We start from the raw sequence: 20,441 nt of genomic DNA, 5'->3' as shown, positions 1-20,441 counted from the left end.
ATTCAAAGAACAAATCCAATTAACCAGTACTAAGGGCGAGGGTCATGTGTCCCAGATCCAGGGTTTACAGACAAGAGTCTACTCCCCTTTTAGCAGCCTGTAATAATTAGGATATTGCAATAGGCATTTAACAGGAAGGGCTGATGTGAGCTACCTAATGTGGAACATCAAGCCCCTAGATTTAATCACCAACATTTTCAAAACTTGTCCAGGGATTCAGAGTTGTTTTAAAAGAAAAAGTTTAAATTCCTATCTTAGAAGGGCTCCCTTCAGACAATTACACATCAGAGTACATTTAGCCCTTACATGGTCAAGGTGTTTCCACTCTTCTGCCCATTCTCTGTCCATTAGCCGGTGATCAATCATTTCTTCTTAACATGTGCCATGCAACCCCGTAGGTCTGTTAATATATACTATTAAATAACACATCATTAATATATACCATAAAATAGATATCATTATATAAATAATGTCCTCACCCAGACAATGGCAGGGGGGATGCACCATGGTTTGGGTAATTACACCCGCAGGAACACCGTGCGCTTATGTTACTCTTTGCCGTGGTTTTACCCATCACAAGTTACTGCAATTACTGCTCATCCCTGCTCTATGTCACCCGCTCCTCCTGCCCTGGCAACCTGATGGCTCCAGCCAGATATTCTGGATATATTTTCTTTATCAAACTGACAGCAACGTTTCCTCTTTTCTCTTCAAACATGGAGGATGCCCCACAGAGCCGTGTTGGCCTGGCACCAAACGCAGGTGGTCCTTACTGCTGCGTGGTCAGAAAACGAGATCTGAATTGATTACAGCTAGAAGAAAGCTCTGACATCCACCGAATGATGTCGGCTGGGACCACATCAGTGTCATCTTCCTTGAAGCACTCGGGATCGATAGGTTTTGTCCTGCTTGGCTGGTGCAGTGATGGTTTTAGTCAGAACCGTGTTGATTGCATTTTCTCTCTACCTTGTTTTAAAGCATTAGGTTTGTCCTAAGCAGAAAGTTCATCCCCTCTTCATGTAGTGAGCATTTAATCATGTAAAGTGCAATCACCATGTGTGTGATTCGGAGCGAAAGGATTGTAATTGAGAGTGGGTGAACACGAGTGAAATTTATCCCTGGGCAAAAAGCACAGCATGAAGGCACTGCGATGCTTTCTCTTACTTGGGCCCTGTAATGGGGTGTCTAGAATACCCACTTTTTTCTTATACTTTGTGCTGGTTGTTTAAGTAGAAGTGATTTTTGTCCCCCCAAAATGAAAACTTCTGTAGAGGTGAGTTTTGACTCAGGGAATAGGGGGTTAATTGTTGTTTTCCTGTTCCTTAGTTATCAAATAAAATAAAGATTCCTTCATCTTTAGTTAAAATGACACGGAGCAGAATTCAAATAAAAGATAATAACTATCTCCACACACGAGTGCTCTTGAAAGTTGCAGGCAATCAAGTAAGCAAGCCCAGATTTCACATGTCCTCTCCTACTTTACACATGCAATCCTCTGGCTGCTCTCAGAAACCCTGCTTTTGCTCATGCAGACGTTTGGCTGGGCAGGTAGAGAAGAGTCAATTAATCTCCAGCCCAGACTAACAAAACATTTAAAAGTCTGAGTTAGTCTTGTCCATTCAGCGAGGCAGCTGGCAAAGAGCCCCTTTGAAAGCCCAATGGATATTGTTTCTCTCAAGAATTAAATGCTTTCCCTCAAACAAGCATCCTTTGAATAGGCCATTGTTTTTCCTTCTGGATGTCCCTTTGTGGACTGATACAAGAATAGCTAAAAGCTGATGAATTGGTATTGTAAATTTAAAAAGAAAAAAACCCACAACCATCTCTGGGACTTCTGCTCCTTTGAGAAGTTGAATATGCTGTAAGTTCTCTGCTCAGATCCTACAACTTGTCCTCGGAGGTCAAAGAGCTGCATTGGGAGCTTCAGGTGAACCATCTCAGTCAATCATAGTTTCAGGAAAGATGCTCTGTGGACCTGATGCCTTTCCCAGGTGTTAAAATGTAAGGAATCAAGGTGAGATAAAGTATGGAGGGGGTGTTAGGGGAAGTAGTGGTAGTTTGGTTGTGACCTGCAAGCCTTTGCATTAATGGACGCAACTGCATTCATTTATATTTTTCGTTACTGCTACGTAGCAGTTGTGTACTGGTAGGTCCTTCTGAGAAACAATACACGTCAAGTGAACAGTATAACCTATGTTTGGTCACTTCAGAAATCTCTTGTGTAAAGAAATCCCCATTTATTTTCAGGTGGACATCTCTTGTACAGGTCCCATGGGCTTTATAACATAGGTACTGATGCCCTGCCCAGGATTCAGCCGCCTGGATTTACCTCTTTTTCCTGACAGAGCCGTGTGTGTCCCATATCCTAAGCCTCGTCACCACAGCCACTGCAGACTGATTTATTCCTTGCTGATGGCCAGAGCTGCGGATGCTATTTTTGATGCAGCTATTTGGCTTCTCTTAAACACCTTACTCTCTTTTGCTCAATTTCACCATCACAGATTTAAGCTGAACTAAAAAAAGTTCACCCTGATCGGTTCTCTAAGGAATACAGAAAAGTTGGATGCTTTATCGTTGCGTTATGCAATAGCCCAAACTATGTTGGCTTTGGTAGGTCCTCCGGGTTTACAGGGCTGTAACGCGGGAAGATGTTTCAGCCCAGCACGTCTGCAGAAGGAGCCAGGAGGCTGCATGTGTGCTGCGCACGTGTGGCCATGCTGGGCAGAGGTAGGAGGGCGCGGGTGCTGACCCCAAGGTACCATTTTGCAAGCGTAGCCTTTGAATTTGCAGTAGGCAGTGAGGAGAACGAGGCCGGGTTGTGGCTGAGACCTCAGGAGCTGCCAGCCGTGCTTTGCCGCGGGGACGGGGCAGGGATGTAGTGCCCGCTGTTCGGCACAGCCTGCGGCTCCCTCCGGAGCGGATCCTCGCCCAGCAAAGCACGTGAGCGTGTGCTGGAAATCTGGGGTTGGAAGTGGGTGTCTGAGGGCTTTGCTGACTTGCAGACATTGTGCTGTGTCTCTTCAGGAACGGTTTGCAGGGCTGAGCCTTCTTTGGGTTTAAATGTGGAAAGGTTTTAAGTTCTCAGGCGGCAGGTCATGGATGGGTGGAAATGCAGTTCTTCTGGGATTTACCGTAACTGTTGAGTTTTGAACTGCTTCTCTTCATCCCCAAGTGCCTGTGTGTCAGCTCCAGCTGACGGCAGGGGCAGCTTTGGTTTTGTCCATGGGCCTTAGAGCGTCTGTGCGTCTCCCCACGTGCATGCTTTCTCAAAAGCTAGGTTTCCTACGGCCCAATGTGTTCAGTGGCTTCATGTTAATTACGGGCTGCATGCCAGAAACGATGGCGAAATAACCATTTATCGTGTCAACTTACCATGTATTCCTGTGGCAACCCTAGAAAGGGGAGACCTGAGGAAGAACTGGGGTGACCAACTCCTTGGTCCTGAAAATACAGGTGTGTTTCCAGCTTTGTATCACTGCGGGTGAGCAAAGCACATAGGTGTCAGCCCACGGGGCAGAGGTACCCTTCCTTCCTCCATAGCAAGACACCTCTTCCCATCAATGAGATTTACCATTATGACTGAGGGTGATGGCTGATCCCCACATCTTGGGTAGAATGGTAGAGTTTCAGCAAGTTCTTTTGATAAAACAAATGGTTCTGGTCTGAGGTAGATGTGAATCGCTCCTGGGATCTGCTTGGTTTAACCAAATCAGGCATGCTTTACTGCTGCTCTTTTAGAGTCTTTAAAAACCTCAGGGATACCAAGCGCTGTGCCAGAGCAGTGTCACCCTGTCCCTGTCACTAATCCTGTCGCTTCCTCTCACGCTCCTTTATACTCTGCAAATTGTTTGATGCCTCTTACTGTACTTCTGTGAAACCTTCCTGCTGGATTGCATGGACGAAGGATTAGGTACATAAGAAACATAGCCAAAGATTGTACTGTACGTAAGTAGAGCCTATTTCAGAGCATGACTGATATTGCTATGTTTGTGAATTGATTTTTTTTTATTATTATTATTTCTTTTTTAGTAATACTGTCTCTTCCTTCCCTTTTCAGGGGCCTCTTGGTTTGGATGGCAAACCAGTAAGTAGCACCGAGTGCCAAATGTAACGTGTCTTTATTCATGCTGCTCTGCAATAAATAGGCAAATTCTCAAATATTGCTCATCTGTTACTACATATATAACTGTTTAGGAGACAAATTGCATTTAGAAAAAACATTCTGTGGTCTGTAACACATGCAAGTTTAAACTCTGAGCCAGAGCTTGCCGGCACAGCTAGAGGTGAGCTTTTCTTTACCTGTCAGCTCATCTCGGCTGCTGCTCCCCACTCATGTGCCAGCTCAGCTAGTGGAGACTTTGCAGATGGGCTGCAGACCAAATTTGGGAAATAAACTCCAGTAGCACCTCGGAAGAAGCAAAGCCAGTAATCTTGGTTGCGTGCTCCTGGCACTGCAAAGTGGTATTGTAAAAATAATTGTTCCCAAACTGGGTTCGTTTGCCTCCCAAGGAGCCCAGGTGGAAACTGCTTGAGAGTGCCCGGTGTCCATGCAATACTTTGTGGAACAGCCTAGACTTCATTTTATGAGCTGTTTGCTTGACTTCATTTTTACTTGGAAGCCCTTTGGGTAGTCAGGTGCTCCGCTCTTTTCTTACTTACTTTACATAAACACAGACTTTTTTATTTTTATGCTAGCTGAACACTAGCCAGCTCCGATTCCTTCAGCTGGACGGTTGCTACAGGAGGTCACAGCTCTGTATTTTGTGTCCGAATCCCACTCTATTCCACCACATTCACTAGAGGGCACCATTTGAAATCTTTTCAAGCTCCAGTCCTAAACCAACTGTGATTTTCAAAGTAGGTAGAAGTCATTCAGTCTTTGCAATCAAAAAGTTATTCCAGATACTTATTTCTAGCCAGCTGGGGAGTATTTTGTTATAGCTGTACAATGCTGCAGTTGGTTTTTATCCTACCCCTGAAGATGACAAATGTGAATGAAAAGAAATCTGGAAATAATGCATTAGAAAAGGAAAAAATCCCAAGAAACTGGAAGGCCAGCTCACAGCAAAAACCCCATGATGGAAGAGCAGCGCAAATCCCAGCAGCACGCTCCTGCGCCTGCTGCCCTGGACACGCATGTGGATGCAAACAGCTGCGAGTTGTGCGTGTGCACCGGGCAGGAGCGAGACCTCTGGGTGAGAGGCAGGGAAAATCTCAACGAAAAAGCAAACTTATCAAACAGCCAAACTCAAACCAGACTGTTCATGATCTCTTCCATGAGAGCTAGGGGCCAGCAGCCTTGCTTAGAGCCAAATTAACAGCAGGAGGGATGCTGCGTGGGGGTGCAGATGCTGCCGCTGTCAGCCTCTCTGCTGGCCTTCCCACCAGGTCCCGCTTCAGCAAGCACCATGAATTGGGCTGAACCCCAAGACTCAGTATTTTTTTGTGCTGGAAGGAGGATGCAGAGTAGGCACATCAAAGCGTGGCTCTGCTGCTTTCTCTTTGGGGCTGCAGCGTGTCTCTGCCTGCCTGTCTTACAGAAAGCTGCTTAGAGAGAAGATGACTTATGTCTTCAACAAATAGGCCAAAGAAAGCAGCCCATCCTCCTTGTTTATTTCAAACAGATGTATAATTGTTGTAATGATATGCTGAGCATGTGTTTTTCTAGAAGTGATTTAATACTTCAAGAAATCTCTTGCATCTACTTAGAGTCACGTGTTTGCAAGCGGCTGTCACGCTGCCTGCCCTGCCCCGGTCCTTATCTGGTCCTCTGTCCTGGCAAGAGCAGATGGGACCTCGTTGGTGCTTTTTGGTAGTGTGCTGCTCATGTGAAGCAGTGTATAACTTAAAATAATAGCAAACGTGTCTCAGGTGTGTGAATTGATGAACGCAATCTTCTTGGTTTTGGTGGCGTGTGCATTGACAATTCTGCTGTTTCTTAACTCAGATCCTTCTTCTGTATTTCCAGGGACCTCCAGGACCAAAAGGAGAGAAGGTAAAGACTCCATTAACATGTGGCTTTTGGTGAAGCAGCTGTATGTCCTCCTCCTGCTTTAATTCTCTCAGTTCAGGTTACTCCAATACATCAGCATGACATTACCACTGGGTTCTGTTGGGGCGTGGAGCCGTGACAGCGAGTTCTTGGGTTGCTTTTGGAAGAGCCCTAGGAAGAGGAGGGCAGAAAGAGTTTACAAAGACGTAGGAGGAATAAGTGTGGCCTTAAAGCTCATCCATGCTGCAGGGTTCCTGGTAACCCCTTAAGGGTTAGGAGAGTGGCATCCAACTCTCTGCTTGCTTTCCTTCAAGAGCAAGGCTGTGGGCTTCATTGCTCTGTGTTTGCATGACATCCTCCCACAAAATTAGAGCAGCCAAAGAAGGTCATTACTGTACTGAAAGTGATGTTAATCCTCGCGTGTGTAGGATATAAGCAGTTGCTAGGGGAGCCTTGGAGTTGGAAACAATCCACTCTTTCTGATTTATTATCTGTTTCATCGCCTGCCAGGGCAGAATCATTCCCTATTGTGTTGTCTCGAGCCCTTCTTCTCCCTGGTTTTGAATACGTTAAGCAATAGGACTCTTGCCACTTCCCTTGTGTGCTGTTCCCGCGTCCAGCTGACCCTGCGCTCGGTCCTTCATGGTTGAAATTTGAACTCTAATAGCTGACCCTTGCTGTTTTGCCTGACGCACAGGGTGAAGCAGGGGACATCGGCCCAAGGGTAAGTAGTGACACAGCACATTGATTTATTCTAAAATCTGGTTGGGCTTGGTCGCTGCACAAAACAAGGCTTTGTGCAGCTTTGTTGCTGCAAACTGAGGTATGGTAACAGTTCTGGAAATGTTTAATTTTGCCATTGGAGCTCTTTGTGGTGGTGGTTTTCCTAACTTTGACCATGGGGAAACAAGAGTTGAAGACCTTCAGGTACCTCATGAAGGGTTTTGCTTGTACTGGTCTTTGCTATCCCTGATTCCCTCTTCCAGTGTCAGAGGCAGACTCCATGTTTGTTTTGAAGCTGTGCTCCTTGTTTGTTGGCATTAGAGCACCAGTACGCGGAGGTAAGACCTGGTGTCCCAAGGAAAGGCCCAGCACGGTGTTGTGCATGATGGAAAGTTCTTCCTCTCTTGTTGAGCTAACCGCCGGGAGCATGGGCTGCCTTTTGATTGAAAATAAAGGGTTTAAAGTAACTGTACGATGAAGGAAAACTGTTTTGGCGATGGCAGCGGTAACACAAAGTCTCCCATGTCAAGGGTGAGGCGGGAGGGCTCACCATGAGGTCTGAGGTATTTCTGAGGTGAGCTCCGTCGCAGTAATGGAGGTTCGGTTGGCCGTGGGTTACGGGCACCTGCTGGAAACCCTGCAGCGGGGATGTGCTGGGATTCTGGCGTGTGGGCCCCGCACAGAGGCCGGATTCGGAGCTGGCACCCAAGAGTTGGCTGGTAGGTTTAGATGCGGTTGCTGGAAACGTAGCCAGGGCCTCAGTGGTTGACGTCAGGCAGAGATGCCTCAGAGTCATTTTTCTTTCTTCCCCTAGAGGCTGTTAAGTCACTTTTTGAAGTTGGCATCATTTTCTGAAGCAGCTCCCAACTGCCTTGGGTGCCTTCGGAAATGTCACCCTTGGGCTCCAAAAATTTCTCCGATAGATTTATGCCCTGAACGGCTGAGGAGGGGCTTGGCATAAGGTCTCAACCCAGTTCAAGCGCCCACATGCATACTCAGAAAAGGCTGTAAGAGGTGATTCAGTGGCACGTAGACATGAGTTTTCACTCCTTGGCTGGGGCTGTGGATGACTTCGGGGCTGGCGACTCGGGCGATGCCAGAGGAGATGCTCAGGCTCCGAAGCCCCTGTGGTCTGTGCTGCTGGATAACGTGGGAACCCACCTCCTGCCGCGGCTCCTGTTTGCACTGCAGGAGATGCTCTGGGGACAGACTCCGTCTGGACTCGCAGGCGTGGGTGCCGGCTCCCAAGGTAACACTTGCCCTATGTTTTAATCTACCAATAAAAACATGTGCTTTTTTTCCTCCTGACCTGGACTTGTCCGGATTTTGCTTTACTTTTCCATTTATTTATGTCTTTTTGTACAAGAGTAAGAAAAAGGTTCACAATTTGGGAGGAAAGGGAGAGAAACAAGCCTGGCAGAGCCATGCCACAAATAGGTCTAATAACTGGTGCCTGGCTTTGAAAATAGCTTCCTTTATGTCTCCAGACACTCAGGGTTGTGGATTGGATATGGAACTTCTCAATACCATCTGGCCCAGATTATTTTTTATTTCTTAATTTCATCTATCTTTTTCCTCAAGTTTCAGCGGTGGCTTTGTTTAGCTGATTTTGAAAGATGTGTTGCAGCAAGTCATCGCATCAACGGGAGGATAAATAACTAGGAATATATCCAATGCTGCCTCCCTCGTAAATGTGCATGTCTACGGGTGGTGGAGTGGGGATAGTGTGTGTCAGTGAACACAAAAATATTATCATTAGGAATGATAGATTAAAAGAGAATAATGCTTGGGGCAGCTTTGGAGGGACTGTCTGCAGTGGAAGTGAGATGAAGGCAATGATGGATTAGCTACTGAATCTGTTCGTGTCTGCACTGCTTCTCTTTCTGTCTCCAATAAACACCTGCTGCCAGTGCAGACAAAAAAATAAAAGAGATTATTGTACGTGTGAGTGTGCCTAATGCAGATGCTGGAGGGTGATTTTGGAGAGCTGAGGAAGGGAGTTCATATCAGGTTGTCTTAGGCACTGAAGCTAATGCTTGCAAACAGCATCAGGGAGGCTGTTGTGCAGCCTCACCTGACAAGGGTGGAGAATAAACATGCTCAAATATACTGACAAAATGCATGTAAGCGTATTTACAGGGAGAAACCAAGAACGGATTCCCTCTGCTCTGGGGAGGAGAGAGTCGAAGCAGGATGCTGCCGAGGCTGGAACTCTTGTGCCTTGATATTTGTGCTTATATTTGTCTCTTAAAATCAAACATAATGACTACACCTCTGAAAAGGACTGCTGTTACAAGCCAGAGTCACTCCCTGAGCCAGCACTGGGATGACCACTCTGGATTTCTTACCTTAGCTTGGGTGATCTTGTTCTTTACTGATAGTTCAGATGTTTAGACAGATGATGGGATTGATGAATCTTTGCACACCTGGGCTAGCGGATGCACAGTGCCTGTGGCAACAGTGCCGCGTTTGCTCTTGAGGGGGAGAAAAGGGGCTTCAGCTTGTGAGAGAAATGCTCTTGTCTCCAGTGGCCCATGCAGCATGCTCCTGCTTGATGGCCAGTGCCAATGGAGATAGCACCGGTAATGTCTGCACCTGTATCCTGGGCTGCTGTGGGACTAAACACTGCCCGGCCACGTGGCTGAACTGGCTCTGTAGCTACAGGCTGGAGTTTAGGCTGCACACAGAAAAGTACTTTTTTTCCTCTCTTACTTTTTGCAACAAGATTAAGTGCTTGCCAAGTTCACGCTGCAGGTGAAAACTCAGCATGGAAAGTGTCCTGCAGAGCTCACAGTCAACAGAGAGATGTATGGATACTTACTTTTACTTCTTATTTTGGAACATTATATTGAAATGGCTAAATCGAGTACTTTAGAGCTGGAAATTGCTGGTGATCAAGGTTTCTGTGCTCTAAGATTCCATTGCCACCCAGGGTCAGACCCAAAGGCCAGTTAGCCCAGTGTCCTGATGCATCAGGAGAGTGTAAACGTGGAGTAGCAACGTGTAATTCCAACACACTTAACCACCCCCCCTGGAGCCTGGTTATCCATGGCCTGGATGTTTCTTGGGCCAGAGATGGTGGTTCTGTATTTAATAGCCATCGGGGCTGTTCGCCTTTCATGGGTCCATCTGTAACAGGGATTGTTTAAAATTAAATGTGCAATTGCTGGATTTGGTGGGATATGGTGTGTTTGGCCTCGGAGCAAATGCAAATTGTCATTTCACGTGGCAACAGATAGGGCTGGGCCTGGGAGGTGTTTACTTGGCTGGTGCTCAACAATCTGAGGGATAAGAAAGTTTCAGTTCCTGTCTTGCTCCTTGGGCTCTTCTGAAAATCCCGCTTAATGTTCTTGTGTATCTTCATGCACATAGAAGCCACAAAACTAGGTTCTCTGGGTCTACCACAAAACCCTTTGCTCACAGTAGAGCCTTTCTGGTGGTTTCTGTAGTATCTGGAGGACCTGGCCAAGCTCAAGGGCTCTGTGTCTCCATTAATTTCGATGTGGCATCATCTTGATTTTCGAAAATCTCAGGATTTCAGCATTGTTCCTCCCCAAAATGACTGTATTTACATGAGGGCTGAGCTAAAGCCTCTCTCTGTAGCTTGAAAAAAATCATGGGAGGGGTTTATGTTCCAAGGTTGATTATTTTTTTCTATCTGACTTTGCTTTTCCCCTCCCTTTCTGAGATGAGTGTGTTAAAACATCCATGCTCGAGGTACCTGTGCACACTTGCTGCTAAGCCTGTCCTGGGAGGCTGGGCAGGAGGTGGGCTTGCCTATGCATTATTTACCCTAAATTTGAGTTTTGGGGCTATCAGTTATTTGTGTGAAAGGTTTAAAAGCTCCCTGGGCAATTTGGACAAGAGGTTTGTTCCATAGAAACCCTCCAGAGTCCTCACAGAAGATGTGCTGTGTGTTCCCACGGGGCTTCTCATGGCTTTGCTCCATCCCTTTGGTCTTCCTACAATGTATGCAGGGATGGACAGGGGAAAGGGAGACGCAGGCAGTGTCCTGAGAGAGAAAACGTCTTACTGCTTCTCCCTAGATAAGTGGAAAGGCTAAAAGACAATAGCAACGACTACTGACATGCTCCGAAGACGTTGTTTTTGCATCATATAAATCTGAGAGATTTAGCTGCATTTTGCAGGCTGTGGAACACATCGGCATTCATTTTAGCCTCTGCAAAAAAATATAATATTTGGTCTCGAGAGAAATGCTGGGATGTATCCCCTGTGGGGTTTACTGGAATAATGCTTGTTATTCTGCAGAAAGCCCTGCAGTAGGGGAATCCTCTGTATCCCAGCTGCTTTGAATGTCCTATTGTGCAGTAAACTAATTAAGAGATACTTGTTTCCCTGTGTCTGTTTACTGCTTACCAAGGTCCAGTGTGTCCAGAATGTTAAAACAACCACTGTTGGCTATCTAGATTATTTCTTCCTCATGCATCAATTAATTGTCGAAGAAAAATTGTTATATATTGTTACAGTCTTTAAAACTCATTATTCTGCTCTGCTTTCATCTTAAACTCTTGCTCTTTCTTCCTCTGCCTTTCACTTTACCTGGCTAGATGGTTTTTCCCCGGCTCAATCACGGATTTCTGGCTAACGATCAGCTTGTCTTTAGCCGGCGAGTGCTCAAGGTAGATGTATCAGATCTGCTGCCCCTGGTTTGCTGTGATTCTTTGAGTTGCTTTTGTTTCTTCTTTCTGGCTGAAGGTACGCTATTGCTATTTTAAATTGTCACTACCGTGGCTATGTTCAGAGGTGCTTGTTGGGAGCACGCTTGAGTGAAATCTCATCAGAATTTAGGGGGAGTTTTGTCAAAGTAGAGAGGCATAAAAGTGATGGGTTTTAGCATTTGGTCCTTTGTGAGGACTGGGAATCAAGCAGCAAAGTCCTATAACTGTTCATATGAACAGCGCTGGTATTGTAAAATAAAATGCATTAAAACTAGAGTTGTCTAAATCCTCATACTCTAAATGTGATGTTTTAATTAGGCAAAATTCAGTGGGAGACTCTTGACATAATTGGATGCAGCATTCAGCATTCGCAATAGGATTTTTTTTTTTTTTAAACTATGTAAGTGATTTAGGAGCACAGATCTTGTTGAAAGGCCATGGGATTTGTGCTGCTAAGTCACTTAAGGACTTCTGAAAATCCCACACTTGTCCCTGATTTGAGGGTGGACCATATATTAAATACAGTCCTCATGCTGCCTCAGTGGTAGCCCTTCCAGATGTTGCTAAAAGATTTATGAGACAGCCTTTCCGTGAGGCTTTCCATTGTGCAGCCACACGGATGTGCCCGGCCACAGCCCCGGGGCTGGGCTGCGGTGGCCGGTGGTGGGTCAGGAGCCGATAACTGGGCGACGAAGCCCTACGGGGTGCTCCCCTCTGGAGCGAGCACCTACCAAACCTTCACAATCACGCAGATATACAGCTGCTGCTTTTTTCTTTGCATCCAGGCAATGCAGGGTGTGAGCTACGTTGGGTGTTAGTATATGACCTTGGCTGTATTTAAAGAATACTACTAAGCGCTATTTTTTTTTTTTTTTTTTTGGTGTGGTCCACTAAGCTATGGAAGTGTGTGCATGCTCCATGCCAGCATGTTGTTGGGTCTGTGTTCTTTCTGGGTGCTGTTGAATTGGTGGTTCCATGCAGAGAGTTGCTGGGCAAGGGCTTAATGAGATAAAACCTTGTTGGAAGGGCATTGAGCAAAATCCTGGTTAAGGAACCAGACCCAAAGGGCATGAAGTGGCCATGAGCTCCCAGCCTTCCCAGGTGGCAGCTGTAACTCAATTCCTGCAGGACAGTGGAGGCCAGGGTACTGATGGCCCAGGGATGCAGTGCATGTGTCATGGGCACCCCGCGGCCACCGCTTGCCAATGCCGCTTCATCTCACCATGTCTGTGTGAACTTCTTCCAGGGTGATCAAGGTCGAGATGGACCCACTGGCCCCCCTGGTCCGCCAGGACCCCCAGGTGCCCGGGGGCCTCCTGGTGACACGGGAAAAGATGGCCCAAGAGGACCTGCAGGCCCCCCTGTAAGGACGGGAGATGCGCAGCGAGCACATGCCGGGCAGTCCGCAGCCCAGCGAGGGAGAGGAGGGTGAAGGGTGTCCCCTTCCCCAGGGCTGCCACCCCAACTGCTGGGTCCCCAGCCTGGGCCTGGGCCAGGAGCTGGGCTCTGCTGGCCGCTCATACAGAAAAGCATTGGGGCATGGGGCCACGGGAGCAGGAGGGGACCTTCCATCTTCACTTGTGGAGCAAAGAGCTGGACTCGAAGCATGTATTTGTGGGTGCTGGTTGTAACTCGGAGAGCCGAGATCTCTTCCCTGATCTGTAGCTTTCAGATGACCTGTTGCAAATCTCTAGATCACTGGCAATTCATTTACCAAAAAAAAACCAGGCTGCAACACAATGCTACTGAACGTCCTAATTATCGCTATGCGTTTTGGAGAATGAGGCATAATAGTTTCAATGTTGGCCTTTTTATTTTTACAGGGTTTCAAAGGCGAGCCAGGAGAGGATGGCCTCATGGTTAGTATTGCCCAGAAGCATCTGTGTGTGAGTGCCCCTCGCCCCCCTTGCTTTATGTCACCCTTCGGCTCGCTGCAGCAAGCGGTTTTGTGTCGGTGCTTATGGAGACCAAAAAAACCCCATGGGAAATTACAGATAGAATCATAGAATTGTTTAGGTTGGAAAAGACCTTTAAGATCATCCAGTCCAACCATTAACCTACACTACCAAGTCCACACTAAACCAGTCAAGGGTAGACTAGACTAAACCATGTCCCGAAGTGCCACATCTACCCATTTTTTGAACGCTTCCAGGGATGGTGACTCCATCACCTCTCTGGGCAGCCTGTTCCAATGCTTGACTACCCTTTCCATGAAGACGTTTTTCCTAATATCCAACCTAAACCTCCCCTGGTGCAGGGGTGCCCTAAAATGGTTGTTTGTCCAGGGGTACGTGTGCCCTGGGGAGGAGAGAGGCCAGTCTTTGCCCCTTTGGCTCCTCTGGAGGGATGTGCTGCTCCTGTATCCCCACTTCTGCCCCTCTGAAGCCTCTTGGCATTGTAACTCCAATTCACTAAGGTCTAGGTCAGATAAAACAGTGCTCATTATACATAAAATACACAAGCTGTAAAAGAATATTTATTATTTACTGGGAGCACAGAGAACTTACGGCTGTATTTGTAAGGGAAGATGAGAAGTTGGCATCCGTTTAACCTTTTTTCATGGGAATTAAAGTACTCTTGGAAACGTTTTTATCCTGTTATACTCTATAGTCAAACAAGTATACCAACTACTCTTGCATTCAACAGGGTGCCAGGGGACCTCCAGGACCAAAGGTAGGTAATAAATAATTTCTTATCTGTCTAATTTTAACATGAGTTTTTGAAATATTGCTGCATAAAGGGGGTGGAGATGAACATACATATTTTGCACTGGACTTGTACTCATCTGTGTTGATCAGATACAGAATTTCTAAGGTATCATATTAGCCATTGACTTGGAGCTGCAAATGGCTGTCTGAATGTGTCACCTACACAAAAAGCACAGCCACTGCCCATGTTAAAACCTTGAAAATGGGCGTGGAGGGAGCCACGGGGGGCTGGAAGGTGGTGTGCTGTGGGAATGTGCTTTCTTATATTTAGGAGGGGGATAAAGAAGATCAATGCAAGCTGCGTATTTTAATTTTACAATTAATTTTGAGTATCCATACAACTGATCTTATTTTCTGTTATGTCCTTAAACTTCTTTCTTCTATGTGTATGTTGCTGTTGAAGGGTGAGCCTGGCATCCAAGGGAAAAAGGTAAAGCGGTGATTTTTTTTTTTCTTTGCTTTCCTTGGTGCTCGACTAGGGAAACCATTACCGGAGACCGATGGAGAAGCCATGGCTGTAGCTGTCCATACTGAGCCCTTCCTCATGTTCCCTGGGGTTTTTCGCACATGTGAGCCCCAAGCATGGGCACGGCTGTGCCTGCAGCCTGGTTTTCATTACCACAAGCAAGCCAGAAGCTGCAATCACATCTGCCCAATAGACAAAGAATAAAATAGCAAATGCCAAACAAAGCAGTAGGTCTTGAGCCCTTTTGCTCCAAGAATTCAAGCTGAACCGAGAAGTGCCTGGAGGCTGTTATCTGCCCATGGGCCCCCGTGATGGGTTTGAGGTTCCTGGGATGGGCATCACCACACAGCACCTCGGTCTCATGGGGACTGCCCACTCTTTTAAGGACAGGCATGCTGCTTGGGTCAGGCGTTGAAGACTGTGGGAGATTCATGTGTCTTAGCTCTCCATGTTTTCTTCTCATGGTGCCATCAAATAGTAGATAAATCACTGCCTTTAGCTGAAGCCAAAGCGCTGACAGGGCCCAGCCTTTCCCTCTTACTGCTTTACCCCAAAACAGACGTGGCCATGGGTGTTTTTCAGGCCAGAATTTGGCTTAAAAATTTCATAACTTGCCCAGTAAAATTAACCTCTTCAGCACCTATGAAGGGGTTTTACTTCAGGAGAACAACGAAGCATGACAAGTGAAACAAGAAAATCTCCTCCCAGCAGATGGGCGTGCTGGACACTTGTGGTGAAGTCCATGAGCATGGCTGGCAGCTTGCAGGTGGTCTTTGGTACCGAAAAAGCCTAAATAGATTAAATATCTAATTTCTATTAAAGGCAGGAGAGCACCTTCCCCAGGGCCTGCTGTAAGCAAATTCTGGGAGATGCCTATCCACTGCCCCAGGAGCAGAGGAGGCAGAGCTGGGTGGGAGCAGAAGACCATGCTGGAGCCTCCTGGGTTCCTTGCTGCAGCTTTCCCCCAGTCTCCTGCAAACCTGAGTGGGTCTCAGGTCTGTGCAACGCTCAGTGGGGTCAAATGATGGATCCTAACGGTTCCTAGTGATAAGTGTGTACAAGCTCTTTGTATCTCACTTTTTATATTTTATTTGATCAGGGTGATGATGGGATCCCTGGGGAACCAGGACTTATGGGCCCTAAGGTATGTTCTGCTCTGTGTCCATCTAATGTATGTGATTGGCAGCATCTTTTGCTGTCTGGTTTCTTGGCACAGTATCACAGCTGAGGCAGGTTGAGAAGCACATTTCTCCTGACATGGGAAAAGAACCAAAAAAATGAGAAAGAGAAGCATACCCCCACCTCCCACCATGGTAGCTCTGCCCAGAAGAAGTTTGCAAACACAGCTTGTTGACTATGGCAGAGAATTGCCATTTAGAGGCTCCTCTTGCATAAGTAAATTGGGGAGCATTGCTGGGGGTGGCCTGGAGCTGGGGTTCGGGATGTGCGTTTGCACTGCCCAGAGCAGGGTGCAGCGGGCTCCCCACAGGAGCCTTCTCCAGATGCTGTGGTTTTGGGGCCAACTTTATGGCTGAACGTACCACCCGCAGCCAACTCATTAAGCCTGGAAGCTTCATTTTTAATCTCAAAAACTCCCCTTTTGCACCTAGGCAACGTGACGTATTTCAGGCTAAAAGCAGAGCTTTGCTCACTCATGTATGTAAAAGTAAAGATAAAGCAAGAAAATTATAACCTGAAGAAATCTGTTCTCCATCCTACCCATATAGCATTTGTCGAAATTGTCTTGTTTTCAGGGAGAAAAAGGAAGCCTGGGTCCCAAGGGAGAGAACGGCACAGATGGCTTGCCAGGACCCAAGGTAAATAGAAGCCCATTAGCTGGGAAGCTGGGCACAGCGCTGCTGAGGCAGAAGCTTTCAGCTGAGTAGGTGTTTTAGGCCTTTGCCTTCTAAAAGGCTCATAAAATGCCCAAACTGAAACGGATCGGGGATGTTAAGAAGTATTTTACCTTTTCCTGGTGATCTGTGTAAGAGTTTTTAAAATCGTCTCCTTGCATGTTTTTCATTGAATTGCCTCTTCCTCCCCAGGAGAGCTAAACCTCTGATCACATTTTGATCCAATGTATTGATGGCTGCGGTATCACTTCAAAGCCCAGGGCACTTAAGTGCCGTCCTGTTCCTCTGACCTTCGTAACAGCCAAGAAATGCAATAAGACAGTCTTGATATGTTAAGTCGTGATGATGAGACCCGGATAGCATTCGTGGGCTGTTATTCCCCCCCTCAGCTGCTTCTTATTTAGTAGGATCTGTATCCAGTCGTGTTTTCTATATCAAACAGTCGTGGCTCCTTGTTGGGCAGGAAACTGTGTAAGATGAAGAAATGTCGGCTCGGGTGACCCTTAGCCACTTTTTTTTTTAGCCACTTTATTTTCTAAAACCATAGTAGTAGTGCTGGTTTGTTCCCCCTGAGATCTGCTGAATTGAGTTTTCCTATGGAGAGTCTTTACGTTTATACCATTTTTTACTTTTTGGAAGGCTTTAATTTGGCCAGCAAATGGATTTCCATGGGTATGGCAAAAGGTATATTTTTTTGAATCCTCAACTGAATTTCAGGTTGCTGCTGTGGGAGTGCTACAGCTTTCCAAAACTTCCCAACTTTCAGAAAAAAAAGAAAAAGGGGGGGGGGGCAGAAGGGAAAAAAAAAAATAGACAAATTTGGCACAGCCCTTTTCCTTAAACTCGCCCTCAAAAATGGTTTAAACGTGTCAGCTGAAACTTTCCACATGCAAAATTCAGCCTAAAGCAAAGAGAGCGCCATGTGAAACTCCAGCACAAAGAGCCGGAGCTTGGCACACTCGGAGCAGCCAGCGGGGCCGGAGCGCGGCACGGCACATCACCGTTACGGGGAGCTCGGCCCCGAGCGGGCCGCTCTGCTCTCTCTGCGCTGAGATCTGTTCTTACTGTCAACTAGCTCACACCAACGTTATTTTTTGCAAAATATATTTGCTCTGAAGTCAAATCTATTTTTTTTGCTAGGAGAAGCAGTTCCTTGTTGGTGCCATACTTTTTCTTAATCTAAACCGTATCTTGGCATCTCATGTAGTTACAGCGTTTTTAAGATAACTATCCTATATTTTCTTTGGTCTCTTTGAACCGAAAATGTGATTTTGATTTTCAGGGTGAACCTGGTGAGAAGGGAGGAATCGGCTCCATCGGCCCCCGGGTATGGATGTTCAGGGGTTTGCTTTTTCAGTTTGGAGTTGTGTATTTGCCTCGACCTGAGCTGTTCCCCACCACCTCTTTCTGCTTAGTATGTGGTTGAATCGCTTCAGGATCAGTTCAGTGCTAGAAAATGGAGATGGTGCGTATTTAAACAAATCATTATGTAGGTACCAGACGCTGCTGTGGGAGATAGCTCTGGGAAATGCAGTCAAGTCCCATTTTCTTATCAGTGTGACCATCCCGTGACCCTTTTTTTGCAGGAGGGAAGCTGTGAGTAGGGTAATCAAGTGAGGATTTTGATGCACTTCTCAGTTACACAAATCTATGTGCTTTTGAGGTTTGGTTGGATGAGAGTTACAGCTGTCAGACTAGGAATTGATTAAATCAGTGGTGTTTGTAAGGTGATAATCCCCAAACACCTGGCTGTCAGGTCTTTGCTTTCATACCACCTGCTTCTCAGATGCTGCAAAAACTAAATAGGATTCGTCCCCGGTTGTAGGGTCCCCCCGGCCTGAAAGGGGAACAGGGTGACACCGTGGTGATCGACTACGACGGCCGAATCCTGGATGCGCTCAAGGTAAGCCCCGCACCAAGGCCGTGCCAATTCCTGCAGGTTAATGGGAAAGGACTGAAAAACTGCTGAGCTCTGCCACGGTGACGTTGTGGCACCGTGTCTGTCCCTGTCCTACTTCTCCTTGCCGAGATCTTGGTCTCAGCACAGAGCTGGCTGGGAGGGAAGAGCTTATTGCATCTGCGGGCTGAGGATATTTAGGATGTACCAGCAAAACCAGTGGCAAAACTCGAGGCTGTGAACTCAGGCTGTGTATCAGGCTTGTAGGATCCCACTGCGGGATGTGAGTTAATATCCTGCAGGTAAAAGCAACCTGATGCAGCCTGTGACATATAAACACCTGATGCAACGCGTGTGAGCTGCCAAATTACAGCTTGAACACTGCCAGCTGTGGGGTGTTATTCCCATGGCATGGTGTGGAGCTGTGGTTTTCACTGCACGTCCTCTGGAGCAGTTTTCTCTGCAAGCAGTTGTTGGGATGTGGGAGGAAGGGAAACGGTGCCCGAGCCCTAACCTGCCCGACTGAGCAGTGACCTGCCATTTTCATTAAGACAAAAGAAGCTGAATAGAATAGATACTTAATTACAGACTTATTTGAGAACCATCCTAATTGTTTTATGACAGGCTGCAGGGATACACAAAGTGATGGTAATTACCATTTGCCAGATGTCTGCACGGCATGCAGCTTTGTGAGTGGAGTTTGTGGAGTGCAGTGGTTGGAGAAACTCCATCAAATGTCTGGAGACTTCATCTGCTGGGCGCAGACCCTCTCCCGTGTTCTGCATGTGGAGATTGCCGAGGGGCACGTCATTGAACTTCGCTAACTTTCCCGTTTTCCTGCTTATTAGCCATTTTCAGTATTGGCGCACTAACCTGTCTAATGGACGGAGCTTTGGAAAGGAGTGGCTTTACATGGCTTCCAGTGTGATTAAATGTAACAGGTTCTGAGTGTGCAGTCATATTAAAAAAGTGCTTGGGGATGTGATACGGTTTTGTTTTTCAGCTGAGCGAGACCATGAGTTTTCCTATTTGAGATAATTTGCAAGTTGCAAAATATTTGTTCATCTCAAGGCGGTTCACAGTCTCTGCACCCAGCAGTGCCCAAGAAAAATAGCTTCCTTAAGCGTGCAAGGTTGTCCTGCTGTTAGTGCTCACACAAACTCCTTCGTTACCCCTCTTTAATTGCACCTCCCCGGCCGGTTGTTGCTGTTTTCAGCAGGATGCTTCTCCCCAGCCCAGCTGGCCGGAGGAGGGAGAATGCAAAAAGAGACTACCAGATTTGGGGCCACACCTCTGGCTAAAGGCATTTTGAAGGCATTTTGCCTTTTAACATATGTACTGCTGCACCTGTACACCCAGCTAGCTCAGGTTGTGTTTTCTTTTGCATGACCATCCCCTGTGCCAGACGGGCCCTTCAGGTCACTTTGTGTCAGCTGAGCTCATCGTGGTGTTTGGACAACCCCGGTCACACAAGTTTAGGCTGTGGTTGCTCCCAGCTCATCCCCAGCAGCACAAGGATAGTGTGCCATATTCATATTACTCATGCTCGTGCCTGGTTTGTTTGCTGTGTTTCAGGGTTCGCCAGGTCCCCCAGGGCCACCGGGCCCCCAAGGCGCTCCAGGTCCCAAGGTGAGCCCAACCTCTGCCATGCAGGTGGTATTTCCTAGCAAGCAACGTGGTCGCTAGTGGTTCTCCATGTAGCAAGTGTCTCCCAAGCCAAAATAAGGCAGGCGATGCTGGCTGCAGGGCTTGAGACTACGCGTGGTAAAGGAAATGCTATTGAACACTTCCTCGGGCTGAGAAAGGAGGGTTTTGCACAAAAGCCAAAGTTTTGTTGCCCTTTCTTTGGTCTCCAGCCTCTTCCAGAGGACACTGTCTCAGAAACGAATCCACTCCCAGTCCTACACCTGACGGGTGAAATCCTGGCCCCTCTGAGGTTTCCTCATTGCACGCGGTGGGAGGCAGAAGTAAATGGGAGAAGCGGTTGTGAGGAGCGGCCAGCGGTGCCAAAAGCTGTGCCAAGCCGCCCTCCATCCCACCCTCCCCGTGCGCTTCTTGCTGCCCTGGCACCGTGTCGAAGCGGGACTGCGCCGTCTTCCCGCTTCACAAGCAATAGCCAGTAA

The 20,441-nt window shown here is 47.1% G+C and overlaps 1 protein-coding gene across 1 annotated transcript in view; it reads left to right on the top strand.

Annotated features, from left to right (window-relative positions):
- COL23A1 (collagen type XXIII alpha 1 chain) overlaps positions 1–20,441 on the top strand; it is a 193,004-nt gene that overhangs the window by 165,288 nt on the left and 7,275 nt on the right. Inside the window, 11 exon segments of the mRNA XM_075715024.1 lie at positions 4,058–4,084; positions 5,969–5,995; positions 6,690–6,716; positions 13,218–13,253; positions 14,041–14,067; positions 14,506–14,532; positions 15,668–15,712; positions 16,323–16,385; positions 17,704–17,748; positions 18,247–18,324; positions 19,894–19,947. Coding sequence (XP_075571139.1) covers positions 4,058–4,084; positions 5,969–5,995; positions 6,690–6,716; positions 13,218–13,253; positions 14,041–14,067; positions 14,506–14,532; positions 15,668–15,712; positions 16,323–16,385; positions 17,704–17,748; positions 18,247–18,324; positions 19,894–19,947 — 456 coding nt within the window.

Source organism: Pelecanus crispus, chromosome 8 (genome assembly GCF_030463565.1).
Source record: "Pelecanus crispus isolate bPelCri1 chromosome 8, bPelCri1.pri, whole genome shotgun sequence".
NCBI lineage: Eukaryota > Metazoa > Chordata > Aves > Pelecaniformes > Pelecanidae > Pelecanus > Pelecanus crispus.
This window is presented reverse-complemented; position numbering and strand designations above follow the sequence as displayed.